The 20233-nt window shown below is 39.3% G+C and overlaps 1 protein-coding gene across 1 annotated transcript; it reads left to right on the top strand.

Moving 5' to 3' along the window:
* The first annotated feature begins 7136 nt into the window (after window positions 1–7136).
* LOC127634583 (ankyrin repeat and SOCS box protein 10-like) lies at window positions 7137–18166 on the top strand. Its single transcript, XM_052114199.1, has 5 exons — window positions 7137–7568; window positions 10751–11018; window positions 12824–13328; window positions 17383–17496; window positions 17718–18166. Exons 1-5 carry the CDS (start codon window positions 7256–7258, stop codon window positions 17901–17903), a joined length of 1386 nt encoding a protein of 461 aa, XP_051970159.1. The 5' UTR covers window positions 7137–7255; the 3' UTR covers window positions 17904–18166.
* The last annotated feature ends 2067 nt before the right edge of the window (window positions 18167–20233 follow it).

Here is a 20233-nt window from a genome sequence, read left to right as displayed (position 1 = left end):
GTGCTGTACATGGAGTTACAAAAAATTAAATCACATACATACAGCTTAAGAATACAACAAGCATTTAAAAACCAACAAAGACAGGATAAGAGAAATTGACATAGTAACATTTATAATGCAATTAACTAAAAGCTAGGGAAAATAAATACGTTTTTAAGGCCCCCTGGAAAGACACTAGACACAAAGATGATTTCATGGCCAACGGAAGCTTGTTCCAAAGTCTATGGGCTGCCACCGCAAAAGCTCTATCACCTTGAGTTTTAAGGCAAGATCGAGGAACCGACAAACACAGCTGATCACCAGAGCGGAGAGACCTTGAAGGTTGATACAAACTTATTAAATCAGAGATGTACTCTGGTGCTAAACCATGGAGAGCCTTAAATACATATAGCAACATTTTGTACTGGATTCTTTATTGGATCGTTAACCAATGTAGGGAAATCAGTACTGGGGTAATATGCTCTCTTTTCCTGGTTCCAGTTAAAAGCCTAGCAGCTGAATTCTGGACCAGCTGCAGGTGAGAGAGAGAGGCCTGTCTCACACCCAGATAGAAAGCATTACAATAGTCCAAATGAGAAGACACAAAGGCATACACAACCTTCTCCAAATCATCAAAAGAGAGGATGGACTTCAACTAGCTATTTGTAAAATCAAATTGGAGCTCAGTGTCAAAAATAACACCCAGGTTTTTCACATAGGAACATTTTTTCCCTGCAATCAATGACATGTTGCCATCTAAATTTACCCCACATCCCCTTTGACCAAAAAGAATAAACTCTGACTTTGCCAACCAACACTTCACATCGGCCATACATTTATACAGAAATTCAAAAGATTGTTGCTTTCCATGTTTAATAGGAAAGTAAATTTGAGAGTCATCAGCATACAGATGGTAGTGTATGCCATGCTTATCAAAGATCTTTCCTAATGGGAGCACGTAAAGGGAGAATAAAACAGGTCCCAAGATGGAGCCCTGAGGAACCCCAAAAGTTAAAGGAACAACTGATGAAGAACAGTTCTCTAAACAGACTGAAAATATTCTACCCTTGAGATATGAAGAGACCCAGTCCAATGCTGACCCCTGAATACCAACGTGGTCTCTTGTATCGAAAGAGGCACTAAGATCCAGTAGCAGAAGAGCAACAGGATTACCAGAATCCACACCTAATAAAATATAATTTAAAACCCTCAAAAGCGCCAACTCTGTACTATGCCCAGCTCTGAAACCTGACTGAAATTTATAGAACAGATTATTGCTAGCTAAAAAATCATTTAATTGTGCAAGCACCTTCTCTAATATTTTTGACATAAAGGATCATTTTGATATAGGTCCAAAGCTGTTCATATCAGATGAATAAAGATTTGCTTTCTTAAGAATAGGCTGAATAACAGCATGCTTGAAGAATGGGCTGGACTGGTAATCTGGCATACCGGGCATTTTCCCAGTGGGCCGACACACAGGGACTGATCAGTGGCAGACTGGCCATCTGGAGAACCGAGTGGGCCAGTGGGTCAGCCACAAAATGGGCCGAATGGGCCACGATAAACAAATGAGCTGCCGCGTTATGCAGAACGGACCACAACACGGCGCCATGAAATGCAGAAAAGGACTGCGAACACCCCCCGCTCAACTTTTGGGCCAGTTGCTATGTAAAATCAGGGGCCGCTTTCTCTTTCCAGTCCAGCCCTGGCCTGTCAGTCATATAGATTCTTATTTGTTGTTGCTTTAGTATCCAAAGCGCAAGCTGTAAAGGCACAGTCCTCTTTCAGAAAGAAAAGCATTTAAAGAGACACACACGAAATCAGCGTGTTTTTGATTCCACCCAAAAAGAGGCATTTATAACATATTATAATAAATGATCCGTGGGGTATTTTGAGCTGAAACTTCACAAACACATTCTGGGGACACCTGAGACTTATATGACATCTTGTAAAAAGGGGCATAATAGGTCTCCTTTAAACAAAGCGGATGGGATAACATCACACAAAGAACCAGTAGCCTTTATATGTGCAATTATGTGTTTGAGTTGAGACAGGGACACGGTTACAAAACAGGTCAAAAGATTTTGCGGAACAGAATAGGGAACAGGATTATTACTAACAGGAGTATACCAGCAATTTTAACAGTAAAACATTAAAAATAAATTCTCACATGTATCCACAAAAGGGAAGATGGAGGTAAGGACAAGTGGATGATGAAATTATGTAATGGTAGAAAAAATAATTATGACTTCTTTGAACTGATATTAGAAAAAAAGCTTGATCTGGCTAATTTAACTGCTCTTTGAAATGTATTCAAACAGTCTCTCAAAATCTCATAGGAAACTTGTAATTTATCATTGAGCCACTTACGCTCAGCCCTCCTGCAGTGGGGGAGTGTAAGTGGCAGAGCCTTCACTTTTTCATCCTAATTTTTAACAGAGCCACAATGTTTAAGATGCCAGAACATGACGACTTGAACTGGGAGACTAACATCTCAGGCCCCATACCAGAAAATGGAGACTCCAGCAGTGATTTCAGTGGAGAAACATTAAAAGCAGCTGAAAAACTACTAGCGGTAGAAGGAGAGATTAAACGAGATGCAACAACAACAGGGCCATCATTAGCCTGATCATTGCATGAAAATATAGGGTTAAAAATAACTGTCTTATGGTCTGAGAACACCGTGTCAGTAATTTGCACATTGCTAATGGAAAAAGAGATAAAACCAGATCAAGGGTATGACCACATATCAGAACCAGAATCAGAATCAGCTTTGCCAAGTATGCTTACACATACAAGGAATTTGTCTAGGTGACAGGAGCTTCCAGTCAACAACAATACAAACAATACTAAAAACAGCAGCAAGACATAGGTAATTAAAAACAAAAAAGAACACAAAATAAATAATTATACATATACGTACATACATTCACCTTCATACATACCCACATACACACACACGTAGTGCAAATCTAATACAATCTGTTATATAAAGAACAAAAAACTGTATATTATGTACAGAGCAAAGTAAGTAATGGCAGAAGTGGATATGTTGGATAATATAAATTAAAATTAAAATTAAACTGTGTATTGCACATAATTATTGCTCAATGGTGCATTTTAATTGTTCATTAGATGGATGGGAAAAAAACTGTTCCTGTGCCTAACGGTTCTGGTGTTCAGAGCTCTGAAGCGCCGGCCAGAAGGCAACAGTTCAAAAAGGTAGTGGGCAGGGTGAGTGGGGTCCAGAGTGATTTTACCAGCCTTTTTCCTCACTCTGGAAGTGTATAGTTCTTGAAGGTGGGGCAGGGGGCAACCAATAATCCTCTCAGCAGACCGAACTGTCCTTTGTAGTCTTCTGATGTCTGATTTCGTAGCTGCACCAAACCAGACAGTTATTGAAGTGCAGATGACTGACTCAATGACTGCTGAGTAGAACTGTTTCAGCAGCACTGGTGGCAGGTTGAACTGGTGGCAGAGGTTGTACTACAAGGAAGTACAACCTCTGCTGGGCCTTTTTCACAATGGAGTCGATGTGTTTCTCCCACTTCAGGTCCTGTGAGATGGTAGTGCCCAGGAACCTGAATGACTCCTCTGCTACCACAGTGCTGTTTAGAATGGTGAGGGGGGACAATGTTGGGGTGTTCCTCCTAAAGTCCACAATCATCTCCACTCTTTTGAGTGTGTTCAGCTCCAGGTTGTTTTGACTGCACCAGAAAGCCAGCCTTTCAACCTCCTTTCTATATGCAGACTCCTCATCATCTCGGATGAGGCCGATGACAGTGGTGTCGTCTGCAAACTTCAGGAGCCTGACAGAGGTGTACAGGGAGAAGAGTAGTGGGGAGAGCACGCATCCCTGGGGGGCACTAGTGCTGATGGTACAGGTGGTGGAAGTGAATTTTCCCTGCCTCACAAGCTGCTGCCTGTCCGTTAGAAAGCTGGTAATCCACTGACAGGTAGAGGTGGGAACAGGGAGTTGGTTTAACTTAGTCCGGAGTATATCTGGTATGATTGTGTTGAAAGCCGAGCTGAAGTCCACAAAAAGGATCCTTACGTATGTCCCCGGTCTGTCCAGATGTTGCAGGATATGATGCAAACCCATGTTGACCGCATCATCCACAGACCTGTTTGCTCGATAAGCAAATTGAAGGGGGTCCAGAAAGGGTCCAGTGATGTCCTTCAGGTGGGCCAACACCAGTCTCTCAAATGACTTCATGACCACAGATGTCAGGGCTGACAGGTCTGTAGTCATTAAGTCCTGTGATTTTAGGTTTCTTAGGGACGGGGATAATAACTGAGCGTTTGAAGCAGCATGGGACTTCACACTGCTCCAGTGATCTATTGAAGATCTGAGTGAAGATGGGGGCCAGTTGGTTAGCACAGGACCGAAGGCAAGCTGGTGAGATGCCATCTGGTCCTGGAGCCTTCCTTGACCTTTGCTTCCGAAAGACACGGCACACATCGTCCTCACAGATCTTGAGTGCAGGTAGTGTAGCAGGAGGGGGGAGGAGGGGGTTGCAGGAGGTGTTAATGGTTGTGTAAAATGAAGGTCCGAGTGCATGTGGGGTGTGAAATCGGGCCTTTCAAATCTGCAGTAAAACACATTCAGGTCGTCAGCCAGTCGTTGGTCCGCCACAGGGTTGGGGGTAGGGCCAGCGACACTCTGAAATAAACCAAATTAATCTAATAAATTAACAAACTCTTTGACCAAGGGTCTCAAAGGACAACACACATAAATTTTAAAATTCTCCAAAATTAAAATGTTATCTGAACAAGGAATAATAGCATATTAAAAGTCAGAGAACTCATTTATAAAGGAGGTCTGTAGATGAGAGCACATAATACAGATGTAAATGAGTTTAGCATAATCAACTGATCATCAAACGTACAAAACGCCTCAGTAGAGAGAAGCCTGCATTAAAACTTCTTTTTAAAAATAACTGCAAGGCCCCCACCCCTACCGTCGGGAGGTAAAAGTTCTGAAAGAGGAGCCATGTCACCGTTGCTGAGACAAGTCTCCGTAACAAATAGAAAATCCAATTCATGAGAGAAAAAAAGATTGTTCAGAATAAAGGATTTGTTAGAGAGAGAGATCTTGCATTGACAGAGCCATTGTCATTGAGATAGAGTAATACGAATGTTGAGAAGTACCATGTGTATTTCCCGACCTACCGCTACCCAGGGAACGTAGATGTTTTAAGTTAGCGCCACGGTCTTCATGCCGCCACCTCGAATCCACAGCCCACGATGGCCTGATTCAGTTGAAAATGTAAATATAGGCACTAGGTATGAACCCCTCAAAGTCGGCAGCACTTCAACACCATGCAGCACTGAGGCCAAAGAGCAGGAGAAAGTAATCCTATGAGACTTCTTTGACATCAATAAGCGCCCAGCCCACTTTCAAAGCTTCCTTCAGCATTTCCTACTCAAGCACAAGCACCCAGGCAGGTGGAAGACTTGCGTCAACGTGACTGGCACAGCATGGGAAGGGAGACGCCAATTGACGCTGGGATCGCGTATCAAACAGTCAGTTACCTTCATTCTAAAATGTAATAGAGTCAAACGATCATAGACCAGAACAGAGCAAACCGTGCAAGAAATAAAAACGATAATAAAGATAGAAATTAGAGTCAAAACTGATAAGAAGGATAAGTCACGATGGCCATATGACTTGCAAGCCGGTAAAAAACCTGGCACCATCATCGTTCCATCGACCAGCCCTAGTGCTTCTGTCCTGAAACTTGGGGTGACTACAGCCATTACCTCAGCGTAAAGTTCTCTCACACATCATTTGTGAGAGTAAAGCTTGAGCTCAAATTACCTACAATTCTACAAAAATCAACAAATCGCACTACATTGTGCCCATGATTATATGAGTGCAGGTGACCTAGGGACACACAAACAAACAACTCTCTCTTTATCACTTGAGCGAACGAAACAAGTCACCAGAACAGCGCGTAGTAAGTGGCATTTCTGACAGATTTAGAGTTTTTTCATACATTCATCTTAACTAAACTGTTTAAACTAATCATACACACAAAGAAATTATGTAAACATTACCTGAAGTTATCCAGCACTCGCTTAGAGAATGAATGAATGAATGAATGAATGATGTTTTTGGGGGCAGTGGCGGCTCAGTGGTTGAGGCTCAGGGTTACTGACCAGAAGGTCGGGGGTTCAAGCCCCAGCACCACAAAGATGCCACTGTTGGGCCCTTGAGCAAGGCACTTAACTCCAGGTTGCTCCGGGGGGATTGTCCCTGTAATAAGTGCACTGTAAGTCGCTTTGGATAAAAGCGTCTGCCAAATGCATAAATGTAAATGTAAATTATGTAAGAGGGTGCCCTACACTACCTTGCATCTATTTATCCACCTTTTTCCTGAATGTGGAAGTGTTCCATGATTCACCTGTTTTCAATTTTGTGATGTTTAAAGTATTAGAGTTGTAAACATTTTCAAAAACATGTGGCTTTAAAGTGCCGATACTTAACAGGGTCAAGATGACCGCTTTGATTTTTTTTTTATAGTGCCTCACCTGAGGATGTAGATGTAATGAAGTGATGGTCTGAGGCATGCTATGTTGATATCATACTGAGAAAGTTGTTTGCCATCACTTTGAGTTGATATGACGGCCAACAACTTTACAAGTTGAGCCTGAAATTAATGTTTACTCCAAATAACACTTAAATGGTTGTTGTTCTCCATCTGAATCGCTAGTTTCTGTAGTTTTTACATAGTGTCTTGAGACTAGAAACACAAAACTGGCAATTAGAATCATCATGGTGCCGCCCAGTGGTTGCTCAGGAAAACTATGGATAACATGCAGAAACATGTCTCATCATACTGCACAGAATCAGTACCAAACTCATAGCCACCCCATTACAACCAGATAGATAAATGGATGGATGGATGGATGGAAGGATGGATGATGTAGAGAGGAATAGATAGATAGATAGATAGATAGATAGATAGATAGATAGATAGATAGATAGATAGATAGATAGATAGATAGATAGATAGATAGATAGATTGATTCACTGCCTCCTATCTGTAGCAGATATACACACTCCAAAGTTAAGCCCCACCCATGTGACTCTGTAAAAATAGTCCTGTGTGTACATGTTCCTTCTCAGAAAACAACCCCACAGAACAGAATCAGAGGACTATTTAAAAGAACCCATGCAGGCCTGTTGGTGTCTTGACCAAAAGGCTTCTAAAAAGCTGAGTTAAAAGCAAGAGTCAATCTTCTCTGTGTTGCTATTCCTGTCTCCAAAATGTCTAGAGGGAGTTCATTCTACACTCCAAGCACTTTGCGTTCTTTAGAACAAGAAAGACACCAGATGAGACTAGCTGCCCCGGTTATCAGTGGCTACCTGTTGAGAAAAGAGGCCAGGGAGAGAGGGACATCTACGAGGCAAACTGTAGCAGAACCTCCAATGGTGTGCCGGGACCTTGTTGTACAAAATGCCTTGTACACCGGAAATTTGGAAGCTGTAAAAGAGGTCTTCTCTAAAGGCTTTCCAGCCGACCTGGTCATTCAACCTCAGGGAGGAGCCATGCGCTGGGTCACAGATGGAAAAGTAAGAGGTAAGAACAAGTGGTATGAGTTATGTATGGCTTGAGTAACATGTCAAAGTATTCAGATTCCTCCTAGAGGAACCTCAAGTGTCCTAGAGGTTGGAGTATTTGGAAATGCTCAAGGTATCAAGCAGGGTCATATCATCTCAAACCAGATCTAATTCGATTTTCAAGTTTACCCAAACTGGTTACTTCTCACATCTAGGTGACCAGACAGCCTCGGGTTTCTGGGCTCTTCTAAATGTCACGCCAAGCTATCTTAAAATAGCCCATCTCTGAAAACAGGCCACAGACTAAGCATGCGTATTCAGAAAAAACAACTATAACATTGTGTCCAGTCTGAAGAAGACCCTCCAGGCAATAGCGTCAAAGTAAAGGCTAGATACGCAACTGCTAGTAGCTTTTCCTGTTCTCCTCACACATGGGACCAAAGATTAAGTACCATAAACAAACGCAGCGATGTAAATGAAACTGCTCAAGCATCAGGATTTATTCTTCAGTTCTGGAATGCACTTCTATTTGGAGATAACCAGTATCACTGTTGACCACATTGATGCTATACATGACACCAGCAACATAGAGGAATGGACTCAGGTTGAACTACACAGGGCTAAGAATGTTACAAGGATATATATGACCCAAGTGTAGGCCTAATTATGTGCTTGTTATGATGGTTCCTGCTATGATATACCAAGGGGTTAGCACAGCTTTTAGCCCTGGGTTATGAATCCCCGCTCAAGTATTGCTATGCCAGAGGTACAGTAGTGTGCAAAAGTTTTAGGCACTTATGAAAAATTTTGCATAGTGAGGATGTCTTCAAAAATAATGCCATAAATAGTTTTTATTTACCAGTTAACATCATAAAAATTCCAGTAAGCATAAAAAAGCTAAATCAATATTTGGTGTGGCCACCTTTACCTTTAAAACAACCCAATTCTCCTACTTACACCTGGACACAGTTTTTCTTGGTTGTTGGCAGGTAAGATGTACCAAGCTTCTTGGAGAATTCACCACAGTTCTTCTATTTAGTCTGTCTCAATTTCTTCTGTCTCTTTATTTAATCTCAGACTGATCTCTTATGTTCAGTGGGGGGCTCTGTATGGGCAATGCCATCTCTTGCAGGGCTCCCTGTTCTTCTATTCTAATATTTTCTGTTTACAGAAGTAATGTTTGGGAGTCTAAAATGTATTTTTCCTATTGACACACTAAAGCTGAAGATATACTAAATAACCATCTAAAGACAAATGTTTTGTGAAACATCGTAAGTGCCTAAAACTTTTGCACAGTACTGTACTTGGTGTGAAATACTAACCGTGCATAGAGTGCAGTGTGAAACATAAAATAAGATAGCCCAAAATTATTTTAACTCAAATTAAAAATGACCCTGACTGGACAATTTAAAGTTTGAAAAGCCTATTAGTTTTTACCTTTAATTTCTATCTTTTGTGCATGAATTCTCCAACACACCATCTAATTTTTGTAATGGCAATTTGGATATGTCTGATGAGTATCAGCTCTGGATGCTGGGGTGAATACATTGCAAGCAGTCAAACTTTCATACTCCCATTCTCACGGCTTTGACGCACTAGCACATTTTCATTTTCAGTACTTGCATGTCAGACACCTGCTGTCAGCTATTTGTTCCCCTATGTGTTTCGGTTACACATAGATTGCTTACTCATATTGCACCCACCCCGACTGTTTCATTAAGGTTGCCTTGGAGTCTTTTATGAGTTTTTGTTTATGTTTGTTTATAGGAAACTTGACAAAGTATTGTACACAAAAAATATTGCATATGAAACAAATGTTTCTACTTTTCTTGGTGTTTTACATTACAAGAACAGCCATTGTTTCCTTTTCCTGTTATACACATATAATTCAACCTTGGCACACTTGTTAGCATCCACACAAATAGAACTGCAATGACATCAAAGGAATTAAATCTTCAAACTCTCCATTACTGTTCATAATCCATTCCTAATTTCCTGACCTAGAATTTAAATAACAGTCACCATTCACTTTCATTGTTTGGAAAAAAGATGCAATAAAAGTGAATGGTGACTGAGATTATCATGATGTTTAACATCTAATTTTGTATTGCACAAAAAGACTTTTGACCAACATAAGGGGTGAACTTTGGGTTGAACTATTTGTTTAAAGACCCCATGAAATCACTTGACAATGGCAGTTTTATTTGCTGTGTTGACATATTTCCTATTGAAACAGGAAGTTGGGGTGGGACATATGGAAGTGTCCCTTTTTATTTTTAAATAGTCAATACTCTTTAGTTACATCACAGCCATGAAGCATGATTAGTCATTGATATTTTTGGTCTGTTTGTCAGCATGAAAGACTGTAAAACTCTATTTTGATTTCATGGGGTCCTTAAAGGTGAAGTGTGTAATGTCTTTTTTATGTTATTTGTTTTTTCTTATCCTATCTTATTATGCTGAAACAACTTTAAATAGGAGTGGGCTATATAAGCAAAAATATATATTACAAGATGCTTGATTTTTCTGGTCAATAAATATAGAAATACACCTTAGGATTAAAAAATGTCTGAAAGGTTCTTTTTTTATTATTTAAAATATGTCCAAACTAATGGACCTTTCCATTAAAACATTTTAAAAACTTAAATTTTTTTTGAGCAGTCATGTACAATGCAATGAAACAACTTCAGTAAAGAACTAATGATTAAACATGTTATTTTATCTATTCCATCTCATCAACATAATTTTTTTAATCGAAGCAAATAATTAGGTTTCTTTAGCTTTTGCTTTGATTCTGAAGCAAATTAACCTGTCACGTTAACTCCTATCCATCATTGTTTGTAGAGCAAACTTATGGTTGGAACATACATTTTGTACCATGCGGCAATCGCCCAGTCCTAACTATAAGTAATCCATTCACTGGCTGAGTAAACACTGTGTCTCTATCAAAATATTGCTCTGTTTATCTGACCAACATGACACAGCAACATTAGCTCAACCAATGGCATCAGTTTTGTGCAGGACCATCTGTATGCCTGACCAGTGGTAGATGTAGATGATGGAAATGTACAGGACAAATATACTCACCTCGATTGAAAATATAAAAAAAAACACAATTCTTGCAATTCCGTTTGGAGCTTAAAAACACTGTAATATTTGTAAATCCAAATTGCTAATCTTGTAACTCCGGTCTATTCTCAGGACTGTGGTCATTGACATATGAACAGGAGTTGACCACACCGCTGCACATCACTGCCGGCAGGGGTTTCACCGAGTGTCTAAGACATCTTCTCCTGAGGGGTGCTCAAGTGAACCTGGCACCTGGGGGCACCACCGCTCTGCATGAGGCCTGTGAAGAGTGCCAGCCAGAGTGCGCCAAGCTGTTGCTGCAGTACAGCGCCAATGCCAACGCAGTGAACGAGGATGGGCAGATGCCCCTGCACGTGTGCACTGAGCTCGAGTCACTTGAGTGAGTGCTGCTTCAGTACTGTGATTACAGGAAGTCATGTGGTGAATTTTGTGAGTTCAAATGACTGACAGGTTGACACTTGAAATTAAGGGGCCTAATGTTAGTTCTTCGACAGAAATAACTCAAGGAGAATGCAGTAGACATTTAACCACGATATCCACATTACTGAACAACAGCCTACCAACAAAATTGACAGAGCTAATATACACAATCTAACATAATCTTGCATAGCCAGACTTTTGATTAGCAGCATAAAGTCATTTTTACACTATCGGTTTAGCTACCATACAATTTGATTGTGTCTGAACAAGTTTGTAAATATAGTCGGTTATAAAAATGCAAACGTTAAAATGTACCGCCTTACAAGTAATGCACTGTAGTAAATGTGTTTTGATGTAATTGTGTGAGGAACAGGGGGAAAAGAAAGTGTTTCTGAACTGTTAATATAGTGTTTTACTTATGATATATTTGTTGTTGTAGCTCCTCTAGTGCTTATTCCACCAGGAAACTGTTGCGATATGTAAAACTAGCCAGGTAAAAGTATTTAGCAAAAATGTAGGTAGAGTATAACATGATTCTATGAGACCAGGTTGCTACTCTGGCCAAGAACTGGCCAACAAAATTGCCAAAAAAAAAGATGGGTGCAGTGCTGGTCCTGCTTGCGATGCTGAAAAAACATTGAGATGCGGCAAAGTTATCGAAGACGTTCGTCACGTGCATATTTACATAGGACATCAATTGAAAAATAGCATGGACAGACGCAAAAGCACGTTTGGTGTCAATATAATTGACTGTCTTATAATAGTGTGCCAGAACACCAGCTATTGGTGGGGAGGAGAGAATATAGTGATGTTGCCAATTCAGGGATGGAGATTAATGATAGATAGAGGCCATTTGGGATTTTTAATGACCACAGAGAGTCAGAACCTCAGTTTAACATCTCATCCAAAGGATGGTGCCTTTTTACAGTATAGTGTCACCTGTACTGGGGTATTAGGACCCACACAGACTGTAGGGTGAGCACCCCCTGCTGGCCTCCCTAATACCACTTCCAGAAGCAACCTTAGTTTCCCCCAGGATGTCTCCCATCCAGGTACTGGCCAGGCTCAACCCTGCTTAGCTTTAGTGGGCAACAAGCACAAGCTGCAGGGTGATATGGCTGCCGGTAAATGGCAATGGCAACCACAGACTACTCAAATCTGACACAATAATAGACTAGCACTGGAAAAAAAAAAATCTAATTCAAAATATGGAATGGCATTCTCTGAGAACGGTTGTACAGAAAACACAGACGAAATGAGCAGATATGTGTGTAAACTTTTTTCAATTCAAGCCACAAACCTAGCAAGCTTTGGAAAAATCTGTAATAGTTCTACCTCAGAAGTGCTCAAAATATCAACCTGGAACCTTATAAACACAATTCTGGGCAATCTGAAGTTGTACAAAGTAACATTTATCTCTAACAAAGTTATCAAAGTTAATAGAAGGCACAACAACACCGCTACAACACAGGCCGCCATCTTGGTTGTTTTGGGTTGAATGGATCACATGACTGCATCACATGACTTCATTTTCAGATATCTCGACTTCCCCTGACCACGCTACAACTTGAAGATGGCATTTTAAAATGTTTCTACTTGGGAGAGAGTTTTCAAAAAGCTCAATTTTCAGTGTCTCAGTGTGGATGGAAGGCCAAAACGTAGAGAAAAAGATGTGCTTTTTAATGAAAACGTATTAGTGTGGACATGGCCTCAAACTCTGGCATTAAGTGTCCATATTAAACAAAAATGTGTTTGTTTTTTCAGGTGTGCCAAACATCTAATCGCATTTGGTGCTGTTATTAACAGCCACAGCTTGGATGAAAATAACACGCCCCTCCACGTGGCCGCCCGCCATGGCCTTCCAGATCACGTGGATCTCTACTTACGTCATGGAGCGGCACTAAACCTACAAAATGATGAAGGAAACACGCCGCTCAATTCTGCCTGTTCCCAACCACAGGACCACGCATCTCTAGAACGCTACACTCGTGTGTGCCACCTGCTGGTGGCTGCTGGGGCAGACATACATATTAGTGACACGGACAAGCAGACGCCACTGCACATGGCATGCAAAAACGTCAACCCTGATGTGGTAGATCTACTGCTTCAACACAATTCCTTGGTCAACGAGATGGATTATGGTGGTGAAGCACCTATGCATAATATCCTGAAGGGGGTGGCCTATAAGGTAGACCATGAGCCCGAGAGGATTGTACAGGCACTACTCAATTACGGATCCATCAGAGTGTGGCCTGTAGCTCTGCCGAAGGTCAGTACTGGAGAAGAAAGTGTTTGTTACAAAAGTACTTAAAGCTGAAGTATGTAATGTCTGCGCCAAAGGGAATTGCAAAAATAATATTGCTGTCTTTCATTGGTTTTACAAACAGAGAGTCCTGCCCCAAACTTGCATCATTAGTTGAGCCAGTGTTGCTGTGCCGGGCTGAAAAGGATGCTCATAGAAACATAGGAATGTTTTGATAGTATAAAAATGCCACAGTGTTTAAACTTTGAGGTTAAGTTAACCAAGAGAAAGAAGCAAGAAATTACTGGTAAACTGTGTTTACATGAGATTTGAAATCATAGGATTACTGTCTGGTTTTGACATCAAAATGTAAACTGGCACGAGCATAGCACTTGGATAAGCTGGTAAGAATGCCAGGTAAGAAAGGTGTTTACATGCAATGTGAAATCGGGGTAATGCTTTAATAGTTTTTAGTTTTTAATAAACCATTTATTACCTTTCCCCGAATAGGGAAAACCTGTTAAAGCATTTACATGCATAATCAATATAAAAACATGCATGTAAACGTGCTCATTAGCTGTGTCCAAACACATGTACTGCAATTGACGAAGAACTTCTCAACTGTTAAGATCTTCCGGTATGCAGGTATGCAGGTAAGTAATATCAGAAACAATTTAGCTAGAACAACAGCCTGATCCATGAACATTACGTGACCATGGCAACATTTATGCAAAACTAAATTACGTAAATGTCCCACAAGGGGGCGCTAAAAGTGAGTGAAATGCTTTCGTAATCAGATAAGGATTTCCAGGTGAATGTGAGATGGAGGTTTTAATGAGTAAAACGTTCCTCCCTAATCTAGAACTTTAACCTAAACCTAACCAGTAGTGTTTTAAAAGCAAATGAGAGGTGAACAAAACAGACATCCTTAAACTTAACCAACACCTAAACCTAACCGATAGTGTCCTAGAAGCAAATGCAGTATGAAAAGCACATTTTCTGAAGCAACCACGTCTTTTTTTGTGATGCTTTTATGGCACTTTCCTCTCATGTGTCAGCTTGCGTGCTTGGCTGAGCTCAACCCTCTTCTGAGTCTAAAGTCCAACACTCCATCAGGTGAATTACCGCAAGCTAATCACATGGGAATAAGTGTGTAAATGTAGGTGGGTCAGTAATACAAGCATTAAAATTTTTCATTTTCCAAATTATGTGTTAGAGGAAAAGTTTTGATATCTTAACATAGCAGTGTGTGAGTAATAGAGCAAAAATAAGTGTTTATAAAACCATTATCAACAGTTGCACTCATGATTTGTGTGAAAGTGAATAAAATGCAGTTGTAGCGAATCTAGTGTAAATCTCCCATGGAAAATGGCGAAACGTAGAATGCGGCACATAATAGTCAGTTTGCAAAAATGTTATTTTATTGTTTATTCTGTGGGGCTAGGTTGCAAAATGGACCACCTAAATTAAAATGAATGGGAGAAATTGGAACGCACAATATGACCGGTGTATAAAAGGTAAAAGTGTCAATTATCTTTCAGATACTGACATCAGTTAACTCAAATATGCGCATGCACATTGAAAGGACCAGACTGAAAAATAGCGTTTTTAGCATGATCTTTGTTGTAAGATTTTACTGCTGATTTGATATATGTTATTTGATCGTAATATTGACCAACCTTTTAGGAAATTTCAAGTATAAGGAGCTGTACTTGTATGCCGCTTGTAAAATAGCTGCCCAGGTGCATTTCTAACATGGCCACCGATTGAACTGACTTGAAAAGGATTTTGGCTGTATAAATTCATTCCTGGACCGTGGCGGATTTAGGCATGGGCGACATGGGCAGTCGCCCAGGGCAGCATCTTGCAGGAAGGGGGGTCAACAACTTTGGGCTGCGTGTTGAAGTGTGTTTCACCCAGAGCGCCAAACAAGCTAGAATCGCTCCTGTTCTTGGACATACTTCATCCTGGAACATGACCGAAATTAATAACATTAACAACAACCATTAAAATAATCTAATCTGGTTTTGCTAAACAAGTACAATTTAACCACAAGAAACAACTTTCTTGGTAAATATAGACCTAACAGTTGAAAAGAGCTACCCAACTCGTGGTTCTCTGCCATTTTTTGAAAGACTTGGACTTTAAACATTTATTTGCCAAGTATAAAATATACAAGTTTCAGATGGAGATTTATTGTAGGTATTTCTCTCTTACTCTTTGAATACTAACTGAATGAATACTGAGGATTCGGACACCCTACTCCATTGGCATACTTCTTTTGGCATTCTATTTATTGACTCGGGGAATGACTTAGCTCTGCCATAAAATTGTTACTGAACAGTCCTACATTTGGGATTGGAAACTAACTTTTAGATTTTTTTTATTTGTAAGGAACCAAACCAAATTTAAAAAGGCGTGTCCATCTGCAGACTGTGGACTACAATTTTTTTTAGTAAACTATTTAGATATTCTATACTAACTATTTTAATACATCGATATGAATTAAGTTGAAAGCAATCATTAAAGTTCAACACAAGCTACATATGATATTCTAGTTGTCACAAATGCAGAAAAAAATCTTTTTTGATGGGTTTATTACTGTCTTTCAAAAGCTAAAAACACTTGATATCACGCATCCAATGAGTCCCACTTGTGCCAAATAAATTGCCTGAGTCTTAACGAGGCAAATGTTAATAGGAGATTAATTAACACTAATTGCAGAAATTCCCTACAATCCCCCAGAGGGAAGCCCAATCTGTTCATCAAGCCAAGTAGTTAATTATTCTGTGCAATGTTCCCCCCAAAATACAAATTTTAACCTTTGACCTTCACTACACAGGTGTGGCTGTTGCTCCAGGTGCAAACTGACACAATTCTGCTCATCTATAGTCAGCTTCTCATGTTGGAATTACATTTGTATTGTGAAAGATACGTTAGAATTTAAAGTGATTATTATCAAAACAGGATCTTGCCACTTGACAGCTAATTATCAAATCTGAGCCTGTTAGTTTCTAAAGAATACTACGTTCAGTTCAGGGATTCAGACTTTGTCCAAAACCTGAAAAATGCTGCCACCTTAGGTACATAGTACAGATATCCAGTAGGAAGGCATCAAGTCACATCCGAATTCCAATGTTTCCAATAACATCCTGTCAAAGGCTCCACAGATGTGTTCTGTTTTTCAAAGTATGAATCTGTTTCTACAGCGAGATCAGTGTTTTCTTAAAGGGTTCCAAAAATGAACCCCAAAAAATTTAAATTGTCTCATCATTTACCTCATGCTGTATAACTTTCTATCTTCTGGTGAACACAAACGAAGATTTTTAGCAGAATATCTCAGCTCTGTAGGTCTATAAAATGAAAGTCAATAGGATAAAAAAAACTTAGGAGATCAAAAAAGCACATAAAGGCAGCATAAAATTAATCCATAGGAATCCAGTGATTAAATCTATGTCGTCATAAGCGATATTTGGTGTGGGTAAGAAACGGTTCAATATTTAACTCTTATTTTTACTATAAATGTACACTTTCAAGCCACTCTCATAAGCGCTCTTCTCTCCTATAAGTTATTCTTTTGTTTTTGCAGATTTGCATTCTTTATGCACATCGCCACCTACTGGGCAGGGAAGAGAATTCATACTTAAAAGGGACTTAAAAATTTATCTGTTTCTCACCCACATTTATCATCTCGCTTCTGAAGACATAGATTGAAGTATTTTGGATTACTTTTATGCTGCATTTATATGCTTTTTTGAGTTTTAAGGTTTCAGACCCTGTTGAATTGCATTGTATGGACCTACAGAGCTGAGATATTCTTCTAAAAATCTTAATTTGTGTTCAGCAGAAGAAAGACATTTTTACACAACTGGGATGGTGAGTAAATGATGAGAGAATTTACATTTTTGGGTGAACTATCCCTTTAAGTTTTTGACTCAATGAGCAGCAAGGCAGATGCCTTTGGTTATGGGCACCCTCAGTTTCAGGTCAAATACAAGACTTGATCTATATTTGGTAGCTTCATTTTGTACAGTTTTTATCTATAATGTAAAGGCACCGTTCTCTAATTTATCTGGCATAGGTGCTTAAATATTGCTGCACATCTCCAAGAACAATAGAGGCTCTCTTAAACGCCTATGACCGCCTCAAAATCACTGACGCCTGGGTAGAGGCAGTTCCTCCTGAGGTATTTCAGGTAAGATTTCAATCATTGATGTCAGAATTCCAGCTGGATGTTTCATACATCTACTCTAACCAATGCTAGTCAACGGTATGAGTAAGTGGTAAACATTTCAAGACAACAATCAAGCACTGATTGGTGTTATGTTTTGCTGATTTTGAGAATATTAAAAAGCAGTCTATTGCTTTTGTATTGTTCAATTAAAATATCTTCTCTATGGATTTGTTTCCACACAGAAGCACCGCAAATTCTACGAATCCCTGTTTGCACTGACCCAAATGCCTCGATCTCTACAGCACTTGGCTCGTCACAGACTCCGAACATTTCTGGAAGGTCGCTTGCACAGGGTTGTCCCTAATCTTGATCTACCGCCTTATCTTAAAAATTACCTAATGCTGGCATTCAAAGGATATATTCACTGAGAGAGACCATAAACGTGAGAATGTCAAATATGTAAGTGTGCAGTTATTGAGTTTTATACGGTGACCTCTTTCCTTTGGCTATATTAATGGATAATATGGATGCTGAAAGAGATATGCAGTGGGTATTGTGTAAGATAAAGCAGTGATAAATCTTGTATTGTGTGTGATTTTTAAGGAATTTTGTGGAAAATGGAATTGTACCCGGTCTGTTCAGAAGTTCACATGAATGGTGATTTTAGGAATTCATTAAATGGAGGTACTGCTTAAAATTAATCTGTTTTTATGACTTTTTGTAAATCATGACAATCACTGGAATGTGTTTAACGAGAATAGTATAATTCAGTTTTATCCTTGCAAAGAAAAGGAAATAAGATGAAAAACTGTTTATGAAGAATGACATAATTAGGAAGAGAATACAAGAGGTCAGTATAAACTACTTAAATTCAGTGCAACACAATACAATTGCAATAGTTACCACAAGGTGGCGCAATGGAGCTCAAATAAAATACTCCCCTGAACTTGACAGTTCTCAAACCACTGAAAGGAATTCAAATAAACATGTCAGTGTCTGAGAAGAAATTTTACTGTAACTCATTTTGAATTTTCACGATTTTCTTTTCTTTTAACATAAACCATTTTAAGTCAAAAATTTATTTTTTCTGAATATTTTTTTTGTTATATATTTTATTGTATTGAGCTTAATAGTTGTACATCACTTCCCAGATAGCACAGGAAGGCCTACATCTCCGAGATGTCTTTTTTCACGTTCTAATTAACATCTGCTAAACATCTTAAAAAGGTCAGATTTACGAACATTCTAAATCACAAACGTCACAAAGACATCTGATGCACGTCATATTGGCCTCTGAGAGGAAGCATCTCACAGACGTATTGCAGATGAGCAAACAACATAAAAATAATACGTCTTCCAGATGTAAACACACACATCAAATAGACGTCTGGTGATGTGTGTGTCAGGGTTCGGATCTGTAATTTTCATCCCCATTCTTTGCTAATTATAGCATTGCTTCATTATAGTAATTAATTTACTTAATAACATGAGAATCCAGAATCCATACTGAAACAAAACAAATAAATTAGGGTCCTCTTCAATGCATTTTATTCATTTTCTGTCATAGCCATTCATATACAGGATAGCATGTTTTGTCATTACAGATGATGACACTAAAACCATGCTTTACATCTCTCTGAACATATACAGATGCTTTGCCATCTTAAAAAGCAAAAAACCTCAAGAGTAGGCTATCACATTTCAATTCTAGTGGTTATCAAGATCCTAGAAGATAGACAGAGGATCACCTAGCCACATGTCAATTTTCTTCCAGAGCAACATTATAGAGATGGAGATTGTGTGGAAGTGATATGTGATTATGTTATGGAAAGGCACGCACTTGAATAATAACCAGTCTGAGGGGACAAGGCGAGGGTCTCGTGTTAAATGATCCTGTCACCACGCTATTGAAAAAGCACCAGTAACAACAGCGCAACGGATTTTGGAATAAATAAATACAAATTAACAAATTTAAAAATAAGGAAAATTGAAATTGTATAATTATATAGAATTATAAAACACACACACACACACACACACACACACATGTATGTATTAATGTCATACAAATGTGATATGGTATATTAAATATTTTCCTTAATGAGTATTATTCTTTTTTATTATTACTATATAGGTAATTATTATTCATAATTAATATTAATGACTATTTACTATTAATGACTATATATAAATACAGGGTTTGTTTATATCATTTTCTATATGTTTTCAATTATTTAGCATACTGCTCGTTAAAGACAATAACGTTTTGCTTCATTTTTTCTTGATGAGCAGTTTATGTAGTGAGGAATAAAGGTGCAAAGCAATTGATGGTGAACAGATTGCTATGAGATAAAAGTCTTATATGATGACCGGGGGTGTGTGTGTGTGTGTGTGTGTGTGTGTGCGCGCGAGGGAGGGAGAGACAGGGAGAGAGAGAGAGAGAGAGAGAGAGAGGGAGGGAGAGAGAGAGAGTCTGGTTTCAATAGATCAAAGAGCACTGCTCCTGAATGTAGTCATTTGCAATTATAAGAATAATTAGCATCTGTGGCTCCTCCATCGCTAATCAGAGTCGGAGGTGATGTGTTGATGTCCTCGCGCAATCAGACGGCCAGTTGGAGAACTCGCGCGCCCCGCAGGACTCAATAGCGCCTAATCATCATCAGAAGTGAATTGGCATTTAAATGGTCAAATGATCTGCGATTAAATTAATGCTTAGTGGGAAACAGAAGCCGCGCAGAGGGTACAATTTTAAACCTTT

The sequence above is a fragment of the Xyrauchen texanus genome, chromosome 41 (genome assembly GCF_025860055.1).
Source record: "Xyrauchen texanus isolate HMW12.3.18 chromosome 41, RBS_HiC_50CHRs, whole genome shotgun sequence".
Taxonomy (NCBI): domain Eukaryota; kingdom Metazoa; phylum Chordata; class Actinopteri; order Cypriniformes; family Catostomidae; genus Xyrauchen; species Xyrauchen texanus.
The sequence above is the reverse complement of the archived record's forward strand: the minus strand, read 5'-3'. Positions and strand labels throughout refer to the sequence as shown.